Here is a 22927-nt window from a genome sequence, read left to right as displayed (position 1 = left end):
TTGGTTCAATCTCCGATTTTTGGGGTGATCCCAAACCCTCCAATCCCACCCTTGTCAGGAAGAGACTTTTGGGGAGAAAAACTGGAAATTCCCCATTTTTGGCAAAAAAATCCTAATTTTGGGGGTGAAATCCCCGATTTTTGGGGGAAAATTCCCAATTTTGTGGGTGAAATCCCCAATTTTTGGGGGAAAATTCCCAATTTTGTGGGTGAAATCCCCAATTTTTGGGGAAAATTCCCCCAAAATTCCCAAAAAAATCCCCATGGGGACCCCAAAGTATCCACAGACCCCACAGGGACCCCCACGGAGGTGGACCCCCCTACCCACCCTCACGGAGACCCCGTGAGGAACGTCTCCATCCATGGTGGCCCACCTTGGCTCCTCCTGGCCCATGATGGTCCACGGCCATCCATGATGACACGCGTTGACATGTTGACCCTGTAGATCCACGGTTCATCCCTTGTGGTCCATCACCATCCATGTTCTCTCTTCGTGGTCCATCTCCATCCATGCCGACCCACGTTGACTCCTCTTGGTCCATCTTGGTCCATCTCCATCCATGTTGGCCCACACTGACTCCTCTTGGTCCATCTTGGTCCATCTCCATCCCTGTGGACCCACCTTGACTAGTTGACCCCTGTCCACCCATGGTGATCCATGTCCATTCCTTGTGGTCCATCTCCATCCATGATGGCCCACACTGACTCCTCTTGGCCAATGATGACCCTCATCCATCCATATGAACCCACCATGACTGCTCCTGGCCCATGATGGTCCACGTCCATCCATGCCGACCCACGTTGACTCCTCTTGGTCCATCTTGGTCCATCTCCATCCATGTTGGTGCACGTTGACTTGTTGACCCCTGTAGATCCACGGTGATCCATGTCCATCCCTTGTGGTACATCACGATCCATGTTGGCCCACCGTGACTCCTCCTGACCCATGATATCCCGTGTCCATCCATGTTGACCCGCTCTGATTCCTGTTGACTCCTCCTGATCCACGGTGATCCATGTCCATTCCTTGTGGTCCATCTCCATCCATGTTGGCCCACATTGACTCCTCTTGGTCCATCTGGATCCATCTCCATCCATGATGACCCACGTTGACACATTGACCCTGTCAATCCATGGTGATCCATGTCCATTGCTTGTGGTCCATCTTGATCCATGTGGACCCACCTTGACTCCTCTTGGACCATGTCCATCCATCCATCCCTGTGGACCCACCTTGACTCGTTGACCCCTGTCCATCCATGGTGATCCATGTCCATTCCTTGTGGTCCATCTCCATCCATGTTCACTCCTCGTGGTCCATCTCCATCCATGTTGGCCCACCTTGGCTCCTCCTGGCCCATGATGGTCCACGTCCATCCATGCCGACCCACCTTTACTCCTCTTGGCTCATTTTTGTCCATCTCCATCCATGTTGGCCCACATTGATTCCTGTTGACTCCTCCTGATCCAAGGTGATCCACGTCCATTCCTTGTGGTCCATCTCCATCCATGCCGACCCATGTTGACTCCTCTTGGTCCATCTCCATCCATGTTGGCCCACGTTGATTCCTGTTGACCCCTGTAGATCCACGGTGATCCACATCCATCCCTCGTGGTCCATCACCATCCATGTTCACTCCTCATGGTCCATCTCCATCCATGTGGACCAACATTGACTCCAACTGGACCATTTTGATCCATCTCCATCCCTGTGGAGCAACCTTGACTCCTTGATTCCTCCAGGCCCATGATGGTCCACGTCCCTCCATGTTGACCCACATTGACATGTTGGCCCCAGTTGATCCATGGTGATCCATGTTCACTCCTCATGGTCCATCACGATCTATGTTCATTCCTCATGGTCCATCTGCATCCCTGCGGACCAACATTGACTCCTTGACTCCTCCAGGCCCATGATGTCCCGTGCCCATCCTTGCCGACCCACCTTGACTCCTCTTGGTCCATCTGGATCCATCTCCATCCATGATGACCCACATTGACACATTGACCCTGTCGATCCACAATGATCCATGTCCATTGCTTGTGGTCCATCATGATCCATGTGGACCCACATTAACTCCTCTTGGACCATGTCCATCCATCCATCCCTGTGGACCCACCTTGACTAGTTGACCGCTGTCCATCCGTGGTGATCCATGTCCATTCCTTGTGATCCATCTCCATCCATGTTGGCGCATGTTGACACGTTGACCCCACTTGATCCACGCTGATCCATGTTCATCCCTTGTGGTCCATCTTGATCCATGTGGACCCACCTTGACTCCTCTTGGACCATGTCCATCCATCCATCCCTGTGGACCCACCTTGACTAGTTGACCCCTGTCCATCCATGGTGATCCACGTCCATTCCTTGTGGTCCATCTCCATCCATGCCGACCCACGTTGGTCCACCTTGGTCCATCTCCATCCATGCTGACCCACCTTGACTCCTCTTGGTCCACCTTGGTCCATCTCCATCCATGTTGGCCCACGTTGATTCCTGTTGACCCCTGTAGATCCACGGTGATCCACGTCCATCCCTCGTGGTCCATCTCCATCCATGTGGACCCACCTTGACTCCTCAGGTGACATCACAGGTGACATCACGGTGACGTCACAGGTGACGTCACAGCGCCGTCCCGGCTGTTCCCTCCAGCCCCGCTCCTCCCCCGGCCGCTCCCCAATTCCGGGGCCGCGCCCCAAAACCGGCTCCCGAAATCCGCAGTGACCCCAAAACCTGCGACCCTCGGGTGGGGGTGGCACCCAGATTTTGGGTGTCCTGTGTCACCTGTGTCCCCTCAGGTGGGGGTGGCACTGAAATTTTGGGGTGTCCTGTGTCACCTGTGTCCCCTCAGGTGGGGGTGGCACCCAGATTTTGGGTGTCCTGTGTCACCTGTGTCCCCTCAGGTGGGGGTGGCACTGAAATTTTGGGGTGCCCTGTGTCACCTGTGACCTCTCAAACAAGGGTGACACCCAAATTTTGGGGTGCCCTGGCACACTGTGTCCCCTCAAGAAGGGGTGGCACCAAAATTTTGGGTGTCCTGTGTCACCTGTGTCCCCTCAGGTGGGGGTGGCACTGAAATTTTGGGGTGTCCTGGGACTTTGTCCCCTGGGGTGGGGGTGACACCCAAATTTTGGGGTGCCCTGTGTCACCTGTGTCCCCTTATGTGGGGGTGGCACTGAAATTTTGGGGTGCCCTGGCACCCTGTGTCCCCTCAGGAACGGGTGGCACCCAAATTTTGGGGTTCCCTGGACACTGTGTCCCCTCGGGAAGGGTGGCACCGAAATTTTGGGGTGTCCTGGGACTCTATATCCCCTCAGGAGGGGGTGGCACCCAAATTTTGGGGTGCCCTGTGTCACCTGAGTCCCCTTATGTGGGGGTGCCACCCAAATTTTGGGGTCTCCTGGCACATCTGTGACCCCTCGGATGGGGGTGACACCCAAATTTTGGGGTGCCCTGGCACACTGCGTCTCCTCAGGCAGGGGTGGCACCCAAATTTTGGGGTGCCCTGGCACACTGTGTCCCCTCGGGAAGGGTGGCACCGAAATTTTGGGGTGTCCTGGGACTCTATATCCCCTCAGGAGGGGGTGGCACCCAAATTTTGGGGTTCTCTGGCACCCTGTGCCCCGGGCGGGGGGGACACCCAAATTTTGGGGTGCCATGGGTCACTTGTGTCCCCTTATGTGGGGGTATCACCCAAATTTTGGGGTGTCCTGGCACATCTGTGACCCCTCGGATGGGGGTGACACCCAAATTTTGGGGTGCCCTGGCACACCTGTGTCCCCTCAGGAAGGGTGGCACCCAAATTCTGGGTGTCCTGTTTCACCTGTGTCCCCTCGGGCGAGGGTGCCACCCAAATTTTGGGTGTCCTGTGTCACTTGTTTCCCCTTATGTGGGGGTGCCACCCAAATTTTGGGGTGCCCTGGCACCCTGTGCCCCGGGCGGGGGTGCCACCCAAATTTTGGGTGTCCTGTGTCACTTGTTTCCCCTTATGTGGGGGTGCCACCCAAATTTTGGGTTTCCCTGGCACCCTATGCCCCGAGCGGGGGTGCCACCCAAATTTTGGGGTCTCCTGGCACATCTCTGACCCCTCAGATGGGAGTGCCACCCAAATTTTGTGTTTCCCTGGCACCCTATGCCCCGAGCGGGGGTGCCACCCAAATTTTGGGGTGCCCTGGCACCCTGTGCCCCGGGCGGGGGTGCCACCCAAATTCCGGGGTATCGTGGCACCCTGTGTCCCTCGGGTGGGGGTGCCACTGAAGTTTTGGGATGCCCTGGCACACAGAGTCCCCTTATGTGGGGATGCCACCCAAATTTTGGGGTCTCCTGCCACCCTGTACCCCCGGGCGGGGGTGCCACCCAAATTCCGGGGTATCCTGGCACCCTGTGCCCCGGGCGGGGGTGCCACCCAAATTCCGGGGTGCCCTGGCACCCTGTGCCCCGGGCGGGGGTGCCACCCAAATTCCGGGGTGCCCTGGCACCCTGTGCCCCGGGCGGAGGTGCCACCCAAATTCCGGGGTGCCCTGGCACCCTGTGCCCCGGGCGGGGGTGCCACCCAAATTTTGGGGTGCCCCGGGCGCGGGTGCCACCCCGCCCCGCCGTGTCCCGGGGCGGTGCCCGAAACCCGCGGCCGCTCGGGGCGGGCCCGGCCCCGGAGCCGCTGGAGCCGAACGGAGCCGCCCGCGGGGAGGGACGCGGTGCCACCATCGGTGCCACCATCGGTGCCACCATCGGTGCCACCATCGTGCCACCATCGGTGCCACCCGTGACCGCGGCGAGACCGGCAGCGGCAGCGGGGCCGGCAGGTGAGGGGCACGGGGTGGGCAGGGGGCACAAAATCCCCCCCAGGGTGGGCAGGGGGCAGAAAATCCCCCCCAGGGTGGGCAGGGGGCAGAAAATCCCCCCCAGGGTGGGCAGGGGGCACAAACCCCAGCAGGGTGGGCAGGGGGCACAAAATCCCCCAGGGTGGGCAGGGGGCACAAACCCCTCCCCAGGGTGGGCAGGGGGCACAAAATTCCCCCATCAGGGTGGGCAGGGGGCAGAAAATCCCCCCCTCAGGGTGGGCAGGGGGCACGAACACCATCAGGGTGGGCAGGGGGCAGAAAATCCCCCCCAAGGTGGGCAGGGGGCACAAAATCCCCCAGGGTGGGCAGGGGGCACAAAATTCCCCCATCAGGGTGGGCAGGGGGCACAAACCCCCCAGCAGGGTGGGCAGGGGGCACAAACCCCCCCTCAGGGTGGGATCCCGGGGACCCCCGATCTTCCCCCCCAAAAAAGCTCGCCCGGAGCTGCGGGGGTGGGCAGGGGTCGCAGGCGGATTTTGGGGAGGGGTCTCTGCTGCCCCCAGATTGCGCCGGGATGGACGCGGGGGACAGCGGGGGACAAGGCAGCGCCCCCCGGCTGGCACAGGTGAGGGGGGGACCCCCAAGTGTGGGGAGGGACCCCCAAATGTGGGGAGGGACCCCCAGGTGAGGGAGGGACCCCCAGGTGAGGGAGGGACCCCCAAATGTGGGGAGGGACCCCAAAATGTGGGGAGGGACCCGCAGAAGCCCTGGGGGGGTCCCGGGGGGCCCTGGGGGGGTCCCGGCGTTTTTTGGGGGGTCCCGGGGGGCCTTGGGGGGGTCCCGGGGGTCCCTGGGGGGTCCCGGGGGTCCCTGGGGGGGTCCCGGCGTTTTTTGGGGGGTCCCAGCCCCTCCCCCGCCCTTGGCCGGGGACCCCCGCGCCCCCTCCGCGGCCCCCGGGCTGGAATTGGGGCACGGGGCGGGGACAGCGACAAAGGGACAGCGACAAAGGGACAGCGACAAAGGGACAGCGACAAAGGGACAGGGACAGAGGGGAGGGGACAGCGACAGCGACACGGGGACAGGGACAGGGACAGGGACAGGGACAGTGACACGGGGACAGTGACACAGGGACAGGGACAGTGACACGGGGACAGTGACACGGGGACAGGGACACGGCCACCCGGAGCCCTGGGACCCCCTTCCCCCCCCCGTGGGAACGGACACTTCCCCCCCCATCCCCCCGAGCCCCCCAAACTCATCCTGGGAACCCCCGGGACATCCCGGGGACCCCCCACATTTGGGGACCCCCCACATTTGGGGATCCCCCACATTTGGGGACACCCCAGATTTTGGGACCCCCTGGACATCCCGGGGACACCCCACATTTGGGGACCCCCTGGACATCCCGGGGACCCCCCACATTTGGGGATCCCCCAGATTTTGGGACCCCCTGGACATCCCGGGGACACGCAAGATTTGGGGACCCCCCCACATTTTGGGGACCCCCTGGACATCCCGGGGACCCCCCAGATTTTGGGACCCTCCAGATTTTGGGACCCCCCCAAAAGTAAAGCCCCCCACCCAGATTCCAGGCAACCTTCTGGGACCCCTCAGACTTCGGGGTCCCCCAAAGATCTGAGACCCCCCCAAAGATTTGGGACCCCCCCAAAAATTTGAGACCCCCCAAATATCTGTGACCTCCCCCCCCCCAAAGATCTGGGACCCCAAAAAAAATTGGGTCCCCCCAAAGACCTGGGACCCCCCCCCGAAAGATGTGGGTCCCCCCAAAAAATTGGGACCCCCCAAATATCTGAGACCCCCCCGAAAGATCTGGGACCCCCCCAAAGGCCTGGGTCCCGGATTTTGGGACCCCTCTGGGTTTTGGGACACCTCTGGATTTTGGGACCCCTCTGGGTTTTGGGACACCTCTGGATTTTGGGGTTCCCCGGATTTTGGGACCCCCCCCGGATTTTGGGACCCACCCCGGATTTTGGGATCTCCCGGATTTTGGGACCCCCCCCAGATTTTGGGACCCCTCTGGATTTTGGGGTTCCCCGGATTTTAAGACCCCTGGATTTGGGGAGCCCCCGGATTTTGGGACCCTCTGGATTTTGGGACCCCTCTGGATTTTGGGACTCCCTGGATTTTGGGGCCCCCTGGACTTTGGGGACCCTCTGGATTTTGGGGTTCCTTGGATTTTGGGGTTCCCCAGATTTTGGGACCCCTCTGGATTTTAGGAACCCCCGGATTTTGGGACGCCTCAGATTTTGGGAGCCTCAGGATTTTGTGATCCCCCGGATTTCGATCCCCCTGGATTTTGGGACCCCTGGATTCGGGGAACGCTGGATTTTGGGACCCCCTGTGGATTTTGGGACCCCCTGTGGATTTTGGGGTTCCCAAGATTTTGGGACCCCCTGTGGACTTTGGGACCCCCTGGATATTGGGGTTCCCCGGATTTTGGGACCCCCTGCGGATTTTGGGACCCCCTGGATTCGGGGAACGCTGGATTTTGGGACCCCCTGTGGATTTTGGGACCCCCTGGATTTTGGGGTTCCCCAGATTTTGGGACCCCCTGTGGATTTTGGGACCCCCGACCTCCCCCCCACAGGCGCAGCGCCGGCGGGACCTGGAGGCAGAGCTGCGGGACCTCAGCCGCCAGGTGGGCGGGGCCAACTCCTGTCAATCACACCCAGACCCCGCCCCTCACCAGGGAGGGGGCGTGGCTTGCGGGGAGGGGCGTGGCCAGCGCCTGCCAATCACAGCCCGGCCCTGCCCTCACCGAGGAGGGGGCGTGGCTTGCGGGGAGGGGCGTGGCCAGCGCCTGCCAATCACAACCAGGCACCGCCCATCACCGAGGAGGGGGCGTGGCTTGCGGGGAGGGGTGTGGCCAGCGCCTGCCAATCACAGCCGCCCCCGCCCCTCACCGAGGAGGGGGCGTGGCTTGCGGGGAGGGGCGGGGCCATCGCCTGTCAATCACATCCAGATCCCGCCCCTCACCGATGAGGGGGCGTGGTTTGCGGGGAGGGGCGGGGCCATCGCCTGTCAATCACATCCAGATCCCGCCCCTCACCAGGGAGGGGGCGTGGCTTGCGGGGAGGGTAGTGGCCAGCGCCTGCCAATCACAGCCGCCCCCGCCCCTCACCGAGGAGGGGGCGTGGCTTGCGGGGAGGGGCGTGGCCAGCGCCTGCCACTCACACCCGGCCCCGCCCCTCACCAAGGAGGGGGCGGGGAACGCGGCTGTCAATCACCCAGGTGGGAGGGGCATGGGGGCACCGTGGGGGCGGAGCGTGGCGCCGTCAATCACGCCCTGCCCAATCAGGTGGCGGCGCTGGGGCGGAGCCTGGAGGCGGAAAGGGGGCGGAGCCTGCTGGAGGGCGGGGCCCTGCGCGCGCTGGAGATGGCGGTGGGCGGAGCCCAGGCCCGGGTGGGCGGAGCCTGTCGGGCGCTGGACCGGGCCAATGAGCGGCTGCGGCTGCAGCAGGTGGGCGGGGCCTGGGGTGGAGGGGGCGTGGCCTGGGACAGGTGTGGGGAAGGGGCGTGGCCTGTGGGGGAGGAGCCTGTGGATTGGGTGAGGCAAAGTGGGCGTGGCCGGGGCGTGGTCTGCGAAATAGGCGGGGCCATGTGGGGCGTGGCCTGTGGGAAAGGAGCCTGTGGATTGGGTGTGGCAAAGTGGGCGTGGCCAGGGGAGGTCTGTAAAGGAGGCGGGGCCATGTGGGGCGTGGCCTGAGGGGGTGGAGCCTCTGGAGTGGGCGGGGTCAAGGTGGGTGTGGCTAGGATCGCATGAAGGAGGCGTGGCTTGTCTTAAAGGGGGCGTGGCCTGAGGGTGGTGGGTCAGTGGGCGTGGCCGGGTGGGCGTGGCCCGCAGTGACCCCGCCCCTCTGCAGGAGGCGGGGCGGGCGCTGTGGGCGGAGCTGGAGGCCGCTCGGGCCGCCAAGGCCGGGGCGGAGCAGCGGGCGCGGGAGGCGGAGTCGGAGTGCCGGGCCCGGGGGGCGGAGCTGGAGCGGCTGTGGCAGGTGGGCGGGGCCAAGGAGCGGTGGGCGGGGCCAAGGAGCGGCGGGCGGGGCCAAGGAGCGGTGGGCGGGGCCACGAGACGGTGGGCGGGGCTAAGGATCGGTGGGCGGGGGCAAGGAGCGGTGGGCGGGACCAAGGAGCGGTGGGCGGGGCTAAGGATCGGTGGGCGGGGCTAAAGAACGGTGGGTGGGGGCAAGGAGCGGTGGGCGGGACCAAGGAGCGGTGGGCGGGGCTAAGGATCGGTGGGCGGGGCTAAAGAACGGTGGGTGGGGCCAAGGAGCGGTGGGCGGGGCTAAGGAACGGTGGGCGGGGCTAATAAGCGGTGGGCGGGGTTAAGAAGCGGTTGGCGTGGCTAATGAACGGTGGGCGGGACTAAGGAACGGTGGTCGTGGCTAAGGAACGGTGGGAGTGGCTAAGGAACTGTGGGCGGGGCTAAGAGACGGTGGGAGTGGCTAAGATACTGTGGGCGGGGCTAAGAGACGGTGGGCGGGGCTAAGGAACGGTGGGCGGGGCTAAGGAACGGTGGGCGTGGTTAAGATACTGTGGGCGGGGCTAAGGAACGGCGGGCGGGGCTAATAAGCGGTGGGCGGGGTTAAGAAGCGGTGGGCGGGGCTAAGAGACGGTGGGCGGGGTTAAGGAACTGTGAGATTGGCTAAGATACGGTGGGCGGGGCTAAGGAATGATGGGCGGGGCTATAATATCCTGTGGGTGGGGCTAAGGAACGATGGGTGGGGCTAAGGAATGATGGACGGGGCTAAGGAGTGTTGGGTGGAGCTAAGGAACGATGGGCGGGGCTAAGGGCCAATGAGCGGGACTATAGCAAATTATGGGCGTGGCAATTAAACGGTGGGCGGGGTTAAGGAATAATGGGTGGGGCTAAGGAACGGTGGGCGGGGCAATAGAATGATGGGCGGGGCTAAGGAATTATGGGATGGGCTAATGAACGATGGGCGGAGCTAATGAACAATGGGCGGGGCTAAGGAGTTATGGGCGGGGCTAAGGAATGATGGGCGGAGTTAAGGAATAGTGGGCGGGGCTAAGGAACGATGGGCGGGGCCAAGGAATGATGGACGGGGCTAAGAGACGGTGGGCGGGGCTAAGGAACGATTGGCGGGGCTAATGGCCAATGAGCGGGGCTATAGCAAATTATGGGCCTGGTAATTAAACGGTGGGTGGGGTTAAGGAATGATGGGTGGGGCTATAGCAGCCTGTGGGCGGGGCTTAGCGCCAAAGGGGCGGGGCTACTGCTGTGGGGGTGTGGCTACGGGGCGATGGGCGGGGCTGGAGCGGCCGGTGGGCGTGGCCCGGGGGCGTGGCTCCGTTGCGGCCCCGCCCACAGGCGGTGCGGGCGGCCCAGCAGTCCCGGCGCCGGGCGGAGCAGGAGCGGGACCGGGCGGCGGCGGAGCTCGGCCACGCCCCCCGCGCCAGGTGAGCTCGGCCACGCCCCCCACCCCGGCCCAGGGTCCCGGTGGGTCCCCTGGAGGTCCCTATAGGTCCCTATAGGTGCCCAGGTGTCCCCAGGTGTCCCCAGGTGCCCCCATGTGTTTCCCCAGGTGCCCCACATGTCCCAGGTGTCCCCAGGTGTCCCCAGGTGTCCCCAGGTGTCCCCCCAGATGTCCCCAGGTGTCCCCAGGTGTCCCCAGGTGTCCCAAGGTGTCCCAGGTGTGTCCCCATGTCCCCCCATGTCCCCGTGTCCCGCAGCGCCCCCGCCGGTGACCCCGCGGCGCTGCAGGCGGCGCTGGAGGAGCTGCGGGAGCAGAACCGGGACCTGCGGCAGCGGCTGGGACAGGTGGGCACACCTGGGCACACCTGGGCACGGCTGGGCACACCTGGGCACAGCTGGGCACAGCTGGGCACACCTGGGCACACCTGGGCACGGCTGGGCACGGCTGGGCACACCTGGGCACACCTGGGCACGGCTGGGCACACCTGGGCACACCTGGGCACACCTGGGCACGGCTGGGCACACCTGGGCACACCTGGGCACACCTGGGGGGACCTGTGGGAGCAGCTGGGGCAGCGGCTGGGACGGGTGGGGACACCTGGGGGGACACGGGCACAGGTGTGGGTGCCATGGTTGCCATGGGGACAGGTGTGGGTGCACCTGTGGGTGCCACGGGCACAGGTGTAGGTGCACCTGTGGGTGCCATGGGCACAGGTGTGGGTGCCACGGGGACACGTGTGAGTGCCATGGGGTGCTGTGGGCACAGGTGTGGCACAGTTGTGGCACAGGTGGCACAGGTGTGCACAGGTGTGCACAGGTGTGCACAGGTGTAGCACAGGTGGCACAGGTGTGCACAGGTGTGCACAGGTGTAGCACAGGTGGCACAGGTGTGGCACAGGTGTGGCACAGGTGTGCACAGGTGTGCACAGGTGTGGCACAGGTGGCACAGGTGTGCACAGGTGTGGCACAGGTGTCACTCTCGGTCCCCTACCCTGTCCCGCAGGTGCAGGAGCTGCGGCAGCTCCGGGATCCCCCCGGGACTCCCGGGATAACAACCGGGATAACAACCGGGATAACAACTGGGACAACTGGGACAACCGGGTCAACCAGGATAAGCGGAACAGCCGGGATAACTGGGATAACAACCGGGATAACCGGGATAACAACCGGGATAACAACCGGGATAACTGGGACAACCGGGAGCGCCGGGATAACCGGGATAACCACCGGGATAACTGGAATAACAACTGGGACAACAACCAGGATAACAACCGGGATAACAACTGGGACAACAACCAGGATAACAACCGGGATAACTTGGACCACCGGCATAACCGGGAGCAGCAGGATAACAACCGGGATAACCGGGACAGCTGGGAGCGCCGGGATAACCGGGATAACCACTGGGATAACAACCGGGATAAGCACCGGGATAACAACCGGGATAACCACCGGGATAACAACCGGGATGACTGGGAGCTCCGGGATAACCACCGGGATAACAACCGGGATAACAACCGGGATAACAACCGGGATAACAACCGGGATAAGCACCGGGATAAGCACCGGGATAACAACCGGGATAAGCACCGGGATAAGCACCGGGATAAGCACCAGGATGACCGGGAGCTCCGAGATAACCGGGATAAGCACCGGGATAAGCACCGGGAGCTCTGGGATAACCGGGATAAGCACCGGGATAAGCACCGGGATAACCACCGGGATAAGCACCGGGAGCTCCGAGATAACCGGGATAAGCACCGGGATAACCACCGGGATAAGCACCGGGAGCTCCGGGATAACCGGGATAACCGGGATAAGCACCGGGATAACCACCGGGAGCGCCGAGCCCGCCCTGCGCGCCCGCTGCGCCCGCCTGCAGGAACTGCTGCGGAGCGAGGAGGGGTCAGAGCGCCGGGGGGACAGAGGGACAGGGACAGGGACAGAGGGACAGGGACAGAGGGACAGGGACAGAGGGACAGGGACGGGACAGAGGGACAGGGACAGGGACGGGATGGGACAGAGGGACAGGGACAGAGGGACAGGGACAGAGGGACAGGGACAGGGACAGAGGGACAGGGACAGGGATGGGACAGAGGGACAGGGACAGGGACAGAGGGACAGGGACAGAGGGACAGGGATGGGACAGAGGGACAGGGACGGGACAGAGGGACAGGGACAGGGACGGGACAGAGGGACAGGGACAGAGGGACAGGGACAGAGGGACAGGGACAGGGACGGGACAGGGACAGAGGGACAGGGATGGGACAGAGGGACAGGGACAGGGATGGGACAGAGGGACAGGGACGGGACAGAGGGACAGGGACAGAGGGACAGGGATGGGACAGGGACAGGGACAGGGACAGGAGGAGGACAGGGGGACACGGGGGGGGACACGCAGGGTAGGGGGGCCACGGGTGGCAAGAGTGACACGGGTGACTCTGTGGGTGACACAGGGTGCCACAGGGTGCTACAGGTGACTCTGTGGGTGCCCCAGGTGACACAGGTGACTCTGTGGGTGACACAGGTTGACACAGGTGACACAGGGTGACACGGGTGACTCTGTGGGTGACACAGGGTGACACAGGTGACAGAGGGTGCCCCAGGTGACTCTGTGGGTGCCCCAGGTGACACAGGTGACTCTGTGGGTGACACAGGGTGACACGGGTGACTCTGTGGGTGACACAGGTGACACAGGGTGACACAGGGTGACACAGGTGACACGGGTCTGTCCCGCAGGGCGCGCCTGGCGCTGGCCCGTGCCGCGCGTGTCACCGGGCGCCGCCTGCGGCTCCTGGCGGCCGAGGCCGAGGAGCAGCGGCTGCAGGGGGAGCGCTACCGGCAGCAGGTGGGACACGTGTGTCACCCGTGTCACCCGTGTGTCACCCGTGTCACCCTGTGTGTCACCCGTGTCACCTGTGTGTCACCTGTGTCACCCGTGTGTCACCCGTGTGTCACCCGTGTCACCCGTGTGTCACCTGTGTCACCCGTGTATCACCCGTGTCACCTGTGTGTCACCTGTGTGTCACCTGTGTGTCACCCGTGTCACCCGTGTGTCACCCGCGTGTCACCCGTGTGTCACCCGTGTTACCCGTGTGTCACCCGTGTATCACCCATGTGTCACCTGTGTCACCCGTGTCACCCGTGTGTCACCCGTGTCACCCGTGTGTCACCTGTGTCACCCTGTGTGTCACCCGTGTCACCCGTGTCACCCGTGTGTCACCCGTGTGTCACCCGTGTCACCTGGGGCACCCATGTGTCACCTGTGTCACCCGTGTCACCTGTGTGTCACCTGTGTGTCACCCGTGTCACCCGTGTCACCCGTGTGTCACCTGCGTGTCACCCGTGTCACCTGTGTGTCACCCGTGTCACCCGTGTCACCCGTGTCACCTGTGTGTCACCCGTGTCACCCGTGTGTCACCCGTGTCACCCTCTGTCACTCATTGTCACCTGTTGTCACCTACTGTCACCGTCTGTCACCTCCCGTCATCCTCTGCCACCTGCCGTCCCACACAGCCTCTGTGTCCCCACGTGTCCTCCCTGTGCCCCGATGTCCCCAATGTCCCCAATGTCCCCAGTGTCCCCAGTGTCCTCAATGTCCCCAGTCCCCTCACTGTCCCCGTGTTCCCAGTCCCCTCGCTGTCCCCAACATCCCCTCATTGTCCCCAGTGTCCCCCCCGTGTCCCCAGTCCCCTCGCTGTCCCCAACGTCCCCCCGTGTCCCCATGTTCCCAGTCCCCTCACTGTCCCTGACGTCCCCCCCATGTCCCCATGTCCCCAATGTCCCCAGTGTCCCCAATGTCCCCAGTGTCCCTCATGTCCCCAGTCCCCTCGCTGTCCCCAATGTCCCCAGTGTCCCCCATGTCCCCAACATCCCCCCGTGTCCCCGTGTCCCCAGTCCCCTCGCTGTCCCCAACATCCCCCCGTGTCCCCGTGTCCCAGTCCCCTCACTGTCCCCGTGTCCCCAGTCCCCTCGCTGTCCCTGACGTCCCCCCATGTCCCCGTGTCCCCAATGTCCCCAGTGTCCCCGTGTCCCCAGTCCCCTCACTGTCCCCGTGTCCCCAGTCCCCTCGCTGTCCCCAACATCCCCTCGCTGTCCCCGTGTCCCCAGTCCCCTCGCTGTCCCCGTGTCCCCAGTCCCCTCGCTGTCCCCAATGTCCCCAGTCCCCTCGCTGTCCCCGTGTCCCCAGTCCCCTCACTGTCCCCGTGTTCCCAGTCCCCTCGCTGTCCCCAACATCCCCCCGTGTCCCCGTGTCCCCAGTCCCCTCGCTGTCCCCAATGTCCCCAGTGTCCCCGTGTCCCCAGTCCCCTCACTGTCCCCGTGTCCCCAGTGTCCCCGTGTCCCCATCCCCTCTCTGTCCCCGATGTCCCCAATCCTCCCAATCCCCCCCAGTCCCCTCACTGTCCCCGTGTCCCCAGTCCCCTCGCTGTCCCCAACGTCCCCCGTGTCCCCGTGTCCCAGGCCCGTGCCAGCGAGGCCGCGGGCCGTCTCCTGGCCGCGCAGGTGGCCGCGGTGGCCGCGGGCGCGGCCGAGGCGCGGGCCCGGGGCCGCCGCCTGCGCCGGGAGCTGGACGAGGCCGGGGCCGGCGCCGCGGCGGCCGCGCGGGAGGTGGCGGCGCTCAGGGCGCGCCTCAGGTGGGACCGGCGGGGACGTGCGACCCACAGAGCCCAAAGAACCCAGGGACCCATAGATCCTATAGATCTATAGATCCCACTGAGCCCAAAAAACCCAGGGACCCATGGAACCCCATAGATCCTATAGATCTATAGATCCCACAGATCCCAAAAAACCCAGGGACCCATAGATCCTATAGATCTATAGATCCCACTGAGCCCAAAAAACCCAGGGACCCATGGAACCCCATAGATCCTATAGATCTATAGATCCCACGGAGCCCAAAAAACCCAGGGACCCATAGAACCCCATAGATCCTATAGATCTATAGATCCCACAGAGCCCAAAAAACTCAGGGACCCATGGAACCCCATAGATCCTATAGATCCCACAAATCCCACAAAACCCAGGGACCCATAGAACCCCATAGATCCTATAGATCCCACAGACCCCAGAGAGCTCCAGAACCCATGGACCCATGGAACCCCATAGATCCCACAGACCCCATAGATCCCATAGAGCCCACAGACCCCACTGAGCCCACAAAACCCATGGACCTATAGAACCCCATAGATCCTATAGATCCCACAGACCCCACAGACCCCATAGAGCCCACAGACCCCACTGAGCCCACAAAACCCATGGACCCATAGAACCCCATAGATCCTATAGATCTATAGATCCCACAGAGCCCACAAAACCCAGGGACCCATGGAACCCCATAGATCCTATAGATCTATAGATCCCACAGAGCCCCAGAACCCATGGACCCATAGAACCCCATAGATCCTACAGATCCCAGACTCCACTGAGCCCCAGAACCCATGGACCCCATAGATCCCACAGAACCCACAGATCCCAGAGAGCCCCAGAACCCATGGACCCATAGAACCCCATAGATCCTATAGATCCCACAGACCCCATAGAGCCCACAGACCCCATAGACCTCAGAGAGCCCATGGGCCCCATAGACCCCATACACCCCACTGACCCCATAGAGACCATGGACCCCATAGAACCCACAAAACCCATGGACCCATAGAGCCATAGACCCCACAGAACCCACAGACCCCATAGATCCCATAGAGCCCACAGACCCCATAGATCCCATAGAGCCCACAGACCCCATAGATCCCAGAGATCCCATAGAGCCCACAGACCCCATAGAGCCCACAGACCCCATAGATCCCATAGAGCCCACAGACCCCATAGATCCCATAGAGCCCACAGACCCCATAGATCCCAGAGATCCCATAGAGCCCACAGACCCCATAGAGCCCACAGACCCCATAGATCCCACTGATCCCATAGACCTCAGAGAGCCCATGGGCCCCATAGACCCCATACACCCCACTGACCCCATAGAGACCATGGACCCCATAGAACCCACAAAACCCATGGACCCATAGAGCCATAGAACCTACAGAACCCACAGACCCCATAGATCCCATAGAGCCCACAGACCCCATAGATCCCATAGAGCCCACAGACCCCATAGATCCCAGAGATCCCATAGAGCCCACAGACCCCATAGATCCCATAGAACCCACAGACCCCAGAGAACCCATGGACCCCATAGAACCCCACGGACCCCACAGACCCCACAGACCCCATAGAACCCCACAGACCCCATAGATCCCACTGACATCATGGACCCCATAGAACCCATAGACCCCACTGACCCCACAGACCCCACAGATCCCACAGAAACCCATGGGTCCCACAGAATCCATGGACCCCACAGACCCCACTGACCCCACAGACCCCACTGACCCCACAGACCCCACTGACCCCACAGATCCCACAGAAACCCATGGGTCCCACAGAATCCATGGACCCCACAGACCCCACTGACCCCACTGACCCCATAGAACCCCACGGACCCCACAGACCCCACTGACCCCTATGGGTGGGGGGCTCTGTGGGGTTAACGGGGTGTTGGAGGCTCTGTGGGTTTATGGGATATCGGGGGTCTCTGTGGGATATCGGGGTCTCTGTGGGGTTTATGGGGTGTCTCTGGGGTTCCTATGGGACATTGGGGTCCCTGTGGGATATTGGGGTGTCTGTGGGGTCCCTATGGAATTTTGGGGTCCCTCTGGGACACTGGGGTCCCTGTGGGACATTGGGGTGTCTCTGGGGTCCCTGTGGGACATTGGGGTCCCTGTGGGGTCCCTGTGGGATATTGGGGTCCTTCTTGGGTCCCTGTGGGATATTGGGGTCCCTGTGGGGTCCCTGTGGGACATTGGGGTCCTTCTTGGGTCCCTGTGGGATATTGGGGTCCCTGTGGGGTCCCTATGGGATATCGGGGTGTCTGTGGGGTCCCTATGGGATATTGGGGTCCCTGTGGGATATTGGGGTCCCTGTGGGGTCTCTATGGGATATTGGGGTCCCTGTGGGACATTGGGGTCCCTGTGGGATATTGGGTCTCTGTGGGTTCCCTATGGAATTTTGGGGTCCCTGTGGGATACTGGGGTCCCTGTGGGGTCCCTGTGGGACATTGGGGTGTCTGTGGGATATTGGGGTCCCTGTGGGATATTGGGGTCCCTGTGGGACATTGGGGTCCCTGTGGGATATTGGGGTCCCTGTGGGGTCCCTGTGGGATATTGGGGTCCCTGTGAGGTCCCTGTGGGACATTGGGGTGTCTGTGGGGTCCCTGTGGGACATTGGGGTGTCTGTGGGATATTGGGGTGTCTGTGGGATATTGGGGTCCCTGTGGGACATTGGGGTCCCTGTGGGGTCCCTGTGGGATATTGGGGTCCCTGTGGGGTCCCTGTGGGATATTGGGGTCCCTGTGGGATATTGGGGTCCCTGTGGGGTCTCTATGGGATATTGGGGTCCCTGTGGGGTCCCTGTGGGATATTGGGGTCCCTGTGGGATATTGGGGTCCCTGTGGGACATTGGGGTGTCTGTGGGATATTGGGGTCCCTGTGGGGTCTCTATGGGATATTGGGGTCCCTGTGGGATATTGGGGTCCCTGTGGGGTCCCTGTGGGACATTGGGGTGTCTGTGGGGTCCCTGTGGGACATTGGGGTGTCTGTGGGATATTGGGGTGTCTGTGGGATATTGGGGTCCCTGTGGGATATTGGGGTCCCTGTGGGGTCTCTATGGAATTTTGGGGTCCCTGTGGGATATTGGTGTGTCTGTGGGGTCCCTGTGGGACATTGGGGTCCCTGTGGGATATTGGGGTGTCTGTGGGGTGTCTGTGGGGTCTCACCCCCCCTCCCCCAGGTGTGACCCCATGAACCTGTCCCGCACGGTGCGGCGGATGCTGCGGGACGGGGACAGCAGCGGGGACAGCAGCGGGGACAGCAGCGGGGACAGCAGCGGGGACAGCGCCCCCTGAGCCCCCCCGGACCCCAAAACCCGCCCGGGACCCCCCCCCAGCCCTCCGGGGCGCTTTTGGGGCGGGGGTCCCCAAAGCCATGAAAGTGCCTTGAGAAGCTCCCGCTGCCGCTGGCCCCCGGGGACATTTTGGGGTCCCCAAAGCCGGGCTGGGGCCGCGCCCCAAAAAGGGAATTTGGGGTCGTGGGGGGGTGGGAACCTCCCCAAGCCGCTTTTGGGGGGGTCCCGTGCTGGATTTTGGGGGGTTTAAAATAATTTGCCAAAAGACATCGGGAGGGACCTCAAAACTGGGGGGTGGTGGAACCCTAAAACCCCCCCGAGACACCCCAAAATCCGCTGGGACACCCCAAAACCCCCCGAGACAACCCAAAACCCCGCGAGACAACCCAACCCCCCCCTAGACACCCCAAAACCCCCCGAGACACCCCAAAATCTTCTGGGACACCCCAAAACTGTATTCACCCTGATTGGGGGGGGGGCGGAAACTCCCCAATAAAAGCCCAAAATTTCTCTAAATCCTCCACAGTCTGCTCGGGGTGGGGGGAGGACTTTGTACCCAAATTGGGGGAGGTGAAATCCCCCAAAACCCCCCAAAATCCGCTGGGACACCCCAAAACCGTCTAAACCCTGATTGCGGGGCTGAAACACCCTAATAAATCCAAGGATCTCTCCAAATCCCCCCAGTCTGCTCAGGGGGATGGTAAAAACCATTTTTATTAAAATTCTGGGTTGAAACACCCAAACCCCCCCCAAAATCCGCTGGGACACCCCAAAATCGTCTAACCACCTCATTGGCGGGGCTGAAACCCCCCAATAAAATCACAGAATCTCTTTAAATTGCCCGCAGTTTGCTCGGCCGGATGGGCACGACCCTTTTTATTACAATTCTGGGGGTGAAACCTCCCAAAACCCCCAAAACGTCCCAAAATTTCCCCAAAATCCCGAAAAATTCCCCCAAAAGCAGTCCGGAGGGGGGGCGCGGAGAGGGGCGTGGCTTGCATAGCTAACGAGGCGGGGGCGCGGCTCTTCTGACCAATCAGAGCGCGGAATGCAAATGAGTTGAGGGGGGCGGTGCAGATCTCGCGCGCTTCCGCGAGTTCTCGCGAGAGTTGCGGGCGCGGCGGCGGGATGGGAGCGCCGAGGTGCGGCCGGGGAGCGGCGGAAAACGGGGCGAAAACGGGCAAAAACGGGCAAAAGCGGCGAAAAGCGGCGGCCCGGCACGCCGGGGCACACGGGGAGGCGGCTGCTGGCGCTGGGTGGGGTGGGGGGGGGATGTCAGGCCGTGCTGCGGGGCAGGCACTGCGTGGGGGATGGGGATGGGGTGGGGGAGGCTCGGAGAGGTTTTGGGGTGAAGCCGCGGGGGTTTTGGGGGTGTCCCGGGGGTTTTGGGGGGCTCCGTGACACGGTGCTGCCCGCAGATGCCCCGGCACTGCTCCGCCGCCGGCTGCTGCACCCGCGACACGCGCGACACGCGAGGCAGAGGCATCTCCTTCCACCGGTGAGCGACCCCCGGGCGGGGCAGGGACCCCCAAATCCCCCCGAGGCTGCCCCGGCAGCGCGGACCTCTCCCAGCAGCGCTGTCACCCACCCCGAGCCACGGTGTCCCCCCCCCTCATAGCAATGGTCTGTCCCAGTGTCCCCCCCCCTCACAGCAATGGTCTGTCCCAGGTGTGTCCCCCCCCCTGACAGCAATGGTCTGTCCCAGGTGTGTGTCCCCCTCTCACAGCAATGGTCTGTCCCAGGTGTGTCTGTGCCCCCCCCCCCCCCCACAGCAATGGTCTGTCCCAGATGTGTCTGTGCCCCCTCTCACAGCATTGGTCTGTCCCAGGTGTGTCTGTCCCCCTCTCACAGCATTGTCTGTCCCAGGTGTGTCTGTGCCCCCCCCCCCCACAGCAATGGTCTGTCCCAGGTGTGTCTGTGTCCCCCTCACAGCAATGGTCTGTCCCAGGTGTGTCTGTGTCCCCTCACAGCAATGGTCTGTCCCAGGTGTGTCTGTGCCCCCCCCCTCACAGCAATGATCTGTCCCAGGTGTGTCCCCCCCCCACAGCAATGGTCTGTCCCAGGTGTGTCTGTGCCCCCCCCCCCTCACAGCAATGGTCTGTCCCAGGTGTGTCTGTGCCCCCCCCCCCACAGCAATGGTCTGTCCCAGGTGTGTCTGTGCCCCTCTCACAGCAATGGTCTGTCCCAGGTGTGTCTGTGCCCCTCTCACAGCAATGGTCTGTCCAGGTGTGTCTGTGCCCCCCCCTCACAGCAATGGTCTGTCCAGGTGTGTCTGTGCCCCCCTCACAGCAATGGTCTGTCCCAGGTGTGTCCCCCCCCCTCACAGCAATGGTCTGTCCCAGGTGTGTCTGTGCCCCCCTCACAGCAATGGTCTGTCCCAGGTGTGTCTGTGTCCCCCCTCACAGCAATGGTCTGTCCCAGGTGTGTCCCCCCCCCTCACAGCAATGGTCTGTCCCAGGTGTGTCTGTGCCCCCCCTCACAGCAATGGTCTGTCCCAGGTGTGTCCCCCCCTCTCACAGCAATGGTCTGTCCCAGTGTGTCTGTCCCCCCTCTCACAGCAATGGTCTGTCCCAGGTGTGTCTGTCCCCCCCACAGCAATGGTCTGTCCCAGGTGTGTCCCCCCCTCACAGCAATGGTCTGTCCCAGGTGTGTCTGTCCCCCCCCCCCCACAGCAATGGTCTGTCCCAGGTGTGTCTGTGTCCCCCCTCACAGCAATGGTCTGTCCCAGGTGTGTCTGTGTCCCCCCTCACAGCAATGGTCTGTCCAGGTGTGTCCCCCCCCTGACAGCAATGGTCTGTCCCAGGTGTGTCTGTGCCCCCCTCACAGCAATGGTCTGTCCCAGGTGTGTCCCCCCCCTCAAAGCATTGGTCTGTCCAGGTGTGTCTGTGTCCCCCCCCCCCCACAGCAATGGTCTGTCCCAGGTGTGTCTGTGCCCCCCCTCACAGCAATGGTCTGTCCCAGGTGTGTCTGTGCCCCCCCTCACAGCATTGGTCTGTCCCAGGTGTGTCTGTGTTCCCCCCCCCCCACAGCAATGGTCTGTCCCAGGTGTGTCTGTGCCCCCCCCCACAGCAATGGTCTGTCCCAGGTGTGTCTGTGCCCCCCCCCACAGCAATGGTCTGTCCCAGGTGTGTCTGTGCCCCCCCTCACAGCATGGTCTGTCCCAGGTGTGTCTGTCCCCCCTCACAGCAATGGTCTGTCCCAGGTGTGTCTGTGCCCCCCCTCACAGCAATGGTCTGTCCCAGGTGTGTCTGTGTCCCCCTCACAGCAATGGTCTGTCCCAGGTGTGTCTGTGCCCCCCCCTCACAGCAATGGTCTGTCCCAGGTGTGTCTGTCCCCCTCACAGCAATGGTCTGTCCCAGGTGTGTCTGTGCCCCCCCTCACAGCAATGGTCTGTCCCAGGTGTGTCTGTGCCCCCCCTCACAGCAATGGTCTGTCCCAGGTGTGTCTGTCCCCACTCACAGCAATGGTCTGTCCCAGGTGTGTCCCCCCCCTCACAGCAATGGTCTGTCCCAGGTGTGTCCCCCCCCCCCTCACAGCAATGGTCTGTCCCAGGTGTGTCTGTCCCCCCTCACAGCAATGGTCTGTCCCAGGTGTGTCCCCCCCCTCACAGCAATGGTCTGTCCCAGGTGTGTCTGTGCCCACCCCCCCCTGACAGCAATGGTCTGTCCCAGGTGTGTCTGTGCCCCCCCTCACAGCAATGGTCTGTCCCAGGTGTGTCCCCCCCCCTCACAGCAATGTCTGTCCCAGGTGTGTCTGTCCCCCCCTCTCACAGCAATGGTCTGTCCCAGGTGTGTCTGTCCCCCCTCTCACAGCAATGGTCTGTCCCAGGTGTGTCCCCCCCCTCACAGCAATGGTCTGTCCCAGGTGTGTCCCCCCCTCTCACAGCAATGGTCTGTCCAGGTGTGTCTGTGCCCCCCTCACAGCAATGGTCTGTCCCAGGTGTGTCTGTGCCCCCCCCTCACAGCAATGGTCTGTCCCAGGTGTGTCTGTCCCCCCTCACAGCAATGGTCTGTCCCAGGTGTGTCTGTGCCCCCCCTCACAGCAATGGTCTGTCCCAGGTGTGTCCCCCCCCTCACAGCAATGGTCTGTCCCAGGTGTGTCCCTCTGTCCCTATGTCCCCTCCCTCTGGTGTCCCCTCAGCCGTGTGTGGCCCTGTCCCCGTGTCCCTGGCCCTGTCCCCAATGTCCCCTCGGTGTCCCTCAATGTCCCAATGTCCTCTTGGTGTCCCCACTGTCCCTGCTGTCCCCACTGTCCCCAGTGTCCCTGTACAATGTCCCCAAAACCCCCAATGCCCCCAATGTCCCCAACGTCCCCTCAGTGTCCCCAGCGTCACCATTCCCCAATATCCTTCCAATGTCCCAATGTGCTCTTGGTGTCCCCACTGTCCCCAATGTCTCCTCAATGTCCCCAATGTCCCCATCATCCCTGGTGTCCCCAGTCCCCCCAATGTCCCCTCAGTGTCCCCAATGTCCCCGCTGTCCCCTCAATGTCCCAAACATCCCTGGTGTCCCCGCTGTCCCCAGGCTGCCACAGTGGGAGGACCCTTGCCGGACGCCATCCCTGATGTCCCTGTACAGCGTCCCCAATGTCCCCAGTGTCCCAATGTCCCCAATCCCTCCAATGTCCCCAAATGTCCCAGTGTCCCAATGTCCCTGATGTCCCCACTGCCCCAATGTCCCCAACATCCCCAATGTCCCAATGTCCCCTCAATGTCCCCTCTGTCCCGATGTCC

General features: G+C 62.8%; 1 protein-coding gene across 1 annotated transcript in view; it reads left to right on the top strand.

Annotated features, from left to right (window-relative positions):
* Positions 1-19297: 19297 nt before the first annotated feature.
* THAP7 (THAP domain containing 7) overlaps positions 19298-22927 on the top strand; it is a 12512-nt gene continuing 8882 nt past the window's right edge. Inside the window, 2 exon segments of the mRNA XM_077789858.1 lie at positions 19298-19337; positions 19614-19693. Coding sequence (XP_077645984.1) covers positions 19614-19693 — 80 coding nt within the window. The 5' untranslated portion in view covers positions 19298-19337.

This window comes from Lonchura striata, chromosome 38 (genome assembly GCF_046129695.1).
Source record: "Lonchura striata isolate bLonStr1 chromosome 38, bLonStr1.mat, whole genome shotgun sequence".
NCBI lineage: Eukaryota > Metazoa > Chordata > Aves > Passeriformes > Estrildidae > Lonchura > Lonchura striata.
Note: the sequence above shows the minus strand (reverse complement) of the source record. Positions and strands in the feature narration are given on the sequence as shown.